The sequence below is a fragment of the Echinococcus granulosus genome (genome assembly GCF_000524195.1).
Source record: "Echinococcus granulosus chromosome Unknown EG_S00026, whole genome shotgun sequence".
NCBI classification, from domain to species: domain Eukaryota; kingdom Metazoa; phylum Platyhelminthes; class Cestoda; order Cyclophyllidea; family Taeniidae; genus Echinococcus; species Echinococcus granulosus.
Genome location: NW_020170406.1, coordinates 446,928 through 453,303, shown reverse-complemented (window position 1 = coordinate 453,303; position 6,376 = coordinate 446,928). Strand labels below are relative to the sequence as shown.

The window sequence follows — 6,376 nt, the reverse complement described above, 5'->3', positions numbered from 1 at the left end:
CCTCGATAACTAAAATTGAATGTACTGTTTTGCTTGGCCTGAGTTTAACTAATGTATCAAGGTTGTCTAATAGTTAAAGCAGATAGTTCGCTTTTGGTATTTTCAATTTTTCAGACGAGACTGCTACCAAATTGAATTGGAAACTAGTAAATGCTAGAGATACATTTTAAACCACAAGTGAATTGGTGATTATCAAATTGATATGATAGCTATTCCAGAAGATCAGAGCGGCTCAAACAAACCAAATAAACACTTTACTTCTGGAAGTTGAGTTGCTTGTACTGACACTAGAATAACGCAATTGTGATGGTATAATGGATTCATGGGTTTGATAATCATATATAAAACTTTAAGATCAGTAGAGTGAAAATGCCCATAATCCACTAGACCAAAAACCAGTTAAAAGTAGTTGTTTCTACTAGAAAATAAAATTCCCTTTTCAATTTAGTTTAAACGGTCAGAGGATCTCATAAAGGTGGACCCAACTCACATGTCGTCGCTGAACAGCCTTTGACTGGGCATAGCAAAGGGGCGTCCGGGTGGGAACCAAGTGGTATCCGAGTCAGACGAATGATATTCCGCGATCAGGGGATAGGGTTGTTGGGATGGGTAGAAGGGGCCGGAGAGGCCTTGAAGCGTGCATGAACTGTCCAGCGGCCACTCATCTGTCGACTGATCGTCTGTGAAGTAGCGGTTGCCATTGAAGTAGTTCAGGTTATCGTACAAGTGCTCTGCTGGACAACCATGTCTGTCCCAGCTGCAATGATACAACAGTCCCCTACTAGTAAAGTACCATCGAATCACTTATATGGTAGATGTTTAGGTTTTACTGAAGCAAACCAGGAATACGATTGAGATGATAAGAGGGCGAGTTCGGTTTACCACTAGTAGATATTGTCAGCAACAAAATATGCCTTATTTGTGCAATATGATGAAAGTTTTACAGCTGTGAAAGACATCAGTGCGAAAAGAACTATGGGCCCCTCTCCTGCCAGGTTTTTCATCATTGTTTTACTTGTAGGAATTTTTCGGATCCCTCAAGAACTTTGTGAAATTTGGTTGCTGCACTAAAACACATTACCCAAAGAGTAAGCAAGCATGTAGTTAAAATGTAGAGGAAATGTGTGCAGTACTCTTCTGTCAGGATTTTAAGGTATGGCAAGCTGCATTGACAGTTTAGCAAAAAGCGTTCGGTAGCACTTTTTCCCACTTGAGACAATCATTGGGCGTCCTAGAGGAACAAAATGCGTTTGACGAAGCTCCTTTAAATGAGCCTGCTGATATTGATGAGGAACTGATGAATTTTTGGCTATCAGTATCTACTGTTTGGAGCTTGAAAATATCCCAAAACTAGCTTGAAGGTTAAAACTTAATAAATGAACAAATAAGTACCAAAAAAGAGTTTCCACTGCATGTAACCTAATACAGCTTTCATTTCTGTTCAGGCATAAAAGCGGAGAAAAAAACTGCGCTTGAGAACTCAGACATATGAAAAAGTGCTACCGGGACATTTGGAGATCAAAGGACCTTTGCTATATGAATAGACCATCTGTTCAGTGGATTTGATTCGTGTCTGCGCATCTATCATTACATCAGAGTTGCAAAGAGAGTAAGAAAAAATCACTCATTTATGATTTATGCTGTTTCACCAAATATCCCTTTTTTATAGATCACTTCTACATCGAAAGTCCTCAACACTTGGTCTCGTCAAACCCCGTCATTCGCTCACCTAGACCATCTTCGAGTCGTGTCTATTGTTCTCGTGGCAGGCGGCATACCCGTGTCAGACCTAAAATATGGGAAAGGAAGATAGTTTTAATTATCTAATCCATAGCAACTCTTTTCTAAAGCTTGATTTGGGAAATATATTTTTGAGTAAAATAATTAAACAACCGGGCAGCCTTGGTCAGATAGGATGGCTCAGCTTAATGCTTCCGGTTGGTGTGACAGAAAGCAGATGGTTTATGCAGGACAGACCGTACCAGTGTCAAGTTAACTCCACAAAGCCCTTTTACTAGTAATAAGAGCCGACCCTTGTACAAAAGGGTTTGTACTGCAAAAAAATCCAAGGTAACAGAGAGCTACCAAACTTAGTAGCATAGACGGTGGGATATTCCGAGTTGAGATACAAAACAGGGATGAGTGGCATCTAGAATAAAAGCAATTGCGAAATTCCAAAATCTTGATTTGCGGATGGTGAAAGTGGTGAGAGAACCAAGTATAGATACCGCACATTTTACGAAAAACGAATAAATACTTTACTTTGAGGCAATAACATTAAAATGTGAAAATTGCTTTCAACTTCAAATGCTCAAACACTTTAATTTATTTCTGAAAATAATCAAACAATCGCAATTTGTTGTATCTGTGATCAGAATGGAAGAGAATTCTATTGTATTTTGATTGCAGCCAAATGTTCTTAGTAGCAAATCATCATCCTTCATCGGCATTTCAAAAACATAATTCAGGTATTCTAGTTGGAAATCACGTAAACCTTTTTAATCTTAGGGGAAACGGCAAAATACACGCTTTATTTAAAATACTAAGAAATTTAGAACACCTACTTGCGATTGAGAAAGATGAAAAGATGCGCGATGAACAATCGTAATGCAGTATAAACCCTTTTAAATGCCAACGTTAAACCAAACGGTGAGTGAAATATGGAAGTATTCCCTACTTTCATTCCAATTCATTGCCAATTTGAAATTCACCAATGAATTAACCTTAAAAAATGATGCTCTGAAGAAAATAAGCAAAGTTTTGATTTGTTTGAGTAGATTTCAGGAAATTCTGCCGGTAAAATTTTTAAGAGAATGAGTGTCCCTATAAGCTCTCAGAAAATTACGCGAATGATTGAAATGACGGAAACCTCACCGTGAATATGACCTTAAAAATGACTTAAAAGTAGTACCAAGGTCTGTCCACGCAACCTATGCTTCCTTTCACGCTTATAGCAAGGCTCATGCACTGAAATGTATTAAAAATAAACTTATGCATTAAGGAGTAGGAAAGAACCTTCACCTACCAGCATCCATAATCACCCAAAGGTGGTTGAAGATAGCTGGAGGGTAGACGGCGGGGTTTTCGATCCCGTTGTTCAAAAGAACTCGATTGTTGCCAGTCCCCTTCGTACTCCTCATCATAAGCTGGTCCCGAGCATTGCTCATATTCATCAACAACAGGTTGACGACGCTCCTGCCAACAGCAGAGGGCATCCAACGGACCGTCCTGGTAGAAGACATCCGGATCGGAGAACATTCGAGAGTGCAGCGTAGACGCGTTTTGAGGTGGACGAAGACCCTGATAGGAACCGCCCAAATAATTGAGTGGGCTCTCCCTCTGCCACCTCAGTGGAACTAAAGAGAAGATTTGAAAGCCACTTTTCTGCGAGTTGAGTTTTCACCAGCTGTTGTTGCTGTACCCTTAAAGTTAATCCTTTAAGGATCATTTTTAAGCCTAGTAAACTACCATTTCTACAGCGTAATGCGCTCATCGTGCATGTGTACATTCTTGATGGAGAAATATGGCGAAGAGAAAAGAAACATTATTGGTTATATAACTCAATTAAACACATTATTTAAGCCAAGATACTGATGTTTGATTCGGTTTGGTGGTTTTTTAGTGTTAACAGATGATAAAAGGGTGTGTTTAGTGACCGGAAACGTCGAATTCAATAGGGTACCAGTACGATGGTGTAATAAGTAAGTGGCGATCCCCGATTATTTAACAGCCCGTTTTTTAATAAATAACCGTTTATGCGCAGCTTGTAGAAACCCACTCACGAGATCCCAATACCTTTAATGAAATTAACATAAATGGTATGAAATCTTTGGATTTTATGCGGAAAATGATCATGTTCCTCAGGCTTATTTCTGATTTTATCAGTAAAATTCTAAATTAATTTCAAAGTTACAGATAAAATATTTTAAACAGCAGAGAGTACGAAAGTAAATAAACAAATAAGAGAGCCATGATTTTTAAGCGATGAAAATACCAAGCCAGAATTGGACCTTGAAACCAGAATGATCAACAGAACGCAAAAGCAAAAAAAACATCCGCAATCTGATTTGATGTGATTTCGGATCAAAGTACCCTCTCTTCTTTCCTAACCATTCAAACTTGCCTATTTCATCCTGAAGAAAATGGTATTTGCAAATAGAAAGGAAAATACAGTAAATTTGATAGACCAATGGGATCAAAGCTGAAAGGGGGCAATTTTAAATGCTCATCCTCAATGATCCATTCGCCTTTTGACATCAAGGGTTTAAAGGAATCATGTTTCAACTCGGCCGCTTAAGCTGGAAATGCTTAAAAAGTCTCACATATCAAAAGGGAATAAAATTTTCAAATCAACTCAGCCTCTTCAACTACACCATTATGCACATTTATCACCGTATGTTTTTCATTGCATTCCACTTTTCAATCATTCGACGTCCCCTAAAAAATGGGATACCGAACAAGGGATAACACATTGAAAAAAAACGAAATTCTAATATTACAGTATTATTTGATTCGGCATAAGACAACGGAGGCTACATTAATCCCCTTCCCTGATGCGATGCCCTAGATTTGAAGTCTACAAAGGCGCCGCCTTGCACTAGCAATCGAATACTGCATACACCCCCTCAGAGAGTAATTAGTAATGGATCGCCGAACAAGAATAAGGCCTGTTGTACAGACCGGTTTGACAGGGTGTGCACACTCGCAGACTGTCACTTTGTGCCCTAGATAGACATTTTCAGCAACATTAAAAGAAATAAGCATTTTTAACTAGAAATTCAGCACAGAGTTCGGTTTTTCAAAGGAATACACGATATTCAGATACAAAAATAAGAGGTCTTAAATGTTGGAAGAACCCTTCGCATAACCATGCGCAGGCGCCAACTAAAGCAGGCCAAACAAGTGTGAAACATAAGTGATAAGATTATGTTAAAGATTCCTACCAGCGATGCTAACATTGACAATGTTCACGTGTGGCTCAAAAACAGATTAAAACGAGTCTTTAAGAGTTAAAAATAAGTGATAATAATCTATCCTCCATGGCTAAGTAGTTTTAGGGTGGATACATGCAGATTCAAGAGCATTGCTTGACTGTAATGCAATAGATTAATTATATGAAGTAAAAGATATTGATGAAGCTTTGGGAGGTTGTTTTTGCAACAAAAGTAAAATTCGCCGTTTCGTTAACTTCTAAAATCCTATAGGCATTTGGATATCAAATTTTACAGTTTCTTCTTCAGAACATCCCACAATAATCATCATCATGGGCTTAGAGAAATCTAACAGTTTTGGCCTACCGAAATTTGGAGGGTTTCGGCAAAACTTATAAAACTTACCAAAATTTAAAAAAAAAACAAAATAATGAATAATAAAAGTTTGGTAATCCGAAGAAGAATGAATGAAGTTATTTGGTGTGGGGTATATCACTTTTTGAGCCTATTGTAATCCAAAGTCGGAAATTGCAGCTGTGGCCCGAAAGGTCTGTGAGAAATTCACTAAGTGTTGGGCGCACGCAATCAACGCACCAATTGGAGGTGCATTAAAGTACTTTACCAAAGTTTAGGAGGTAGTGTTCCCAATAAGCAATTTGTTATTAACCACTTTTGAGGGCTCAGCACAGTCCAACACCGGTTCATGCACTTTTGATCCAAAATGCAAGGTGAATTACTGAACAATTTACCTGGTCAAGTTGGTTCAGAATTATGCTTTCACGACAGAAAACAACGGTTTGAAGAGTCAGAAAGTGTGAGGTATGAGAAAGAGGAGTGAACTTTAGGGATTGAAAAGGAGTGAGTGAGACAGAGGGGTCCAGAGCTCACGCAACGATTTGTGTCTTGCCCGCATTTCGTGACAGTGCACCATAGTGGCGGTTCAAGAGTCCGTTGAGCGTGGCTGCTATCAAAACTGTTTGATATTTCTAGCGGGGTAATAAAATATAAATAGTATTTTTTGTCTGGAGCACCCCATGCTTGATATACAAATAATATAACGAAAATTGAATGGAGATCCACCCCAAAATTACACACTTTCAGCTTAATTGGATTTAAATTCATCTGTGAAAAAATAATTATCGAGTCCTTTACCCTTAGGGCAAGCTTCACGATAAAGACTAACAAGGTGAGATTAAAAATAATCACCAAAAAAGTGATGTGATTTTTTGGCACGCACTTTGCTAACTTTATGATAAAACATATTACATAGTAGAACTTATTGCGCGGGTCTTAAACAAATGTTGTCGAGTTGGAATGTAGTCGTATCCCCAAAAACAGAGTTCTAGGACAGATGTGCTAGACACGTATTCCAGACCATCCCTAATGACTTCAATCCGCTGAGAATAAGTATTTTTAGGGAAAATGAATGCAAATTTAAAATTATT

General features: G+C 38.3%; 1 protein-coding gene across 1 annotated transcript; it reads left to right on the top strand. All coding sequences in view use genetic code 11, as the record gives it.

Annotated features, from left to right (window-relative positions):
• Positions 1-1,796: 1,796 nt before the first annotated feature.
• On the top strand, positions 1,797-2,608 carry EGR_04291 (hypothetical protein; the record flags this gene model as incomplete). The annotated part of the gene is made up of 2 exons (XM_024493540.1): positions 1,797-2,017; positions 2,410-2,608. 2 exons carry the CDS (start codon positions 1,797-1,799, stop codon positions 2,606-2,608), a joined length of 420 nt encoding a protein of 139 aa, XP_024352048.1.
• Positions 2,609-6,376: the final 3,768 nt, after the last annotated feature.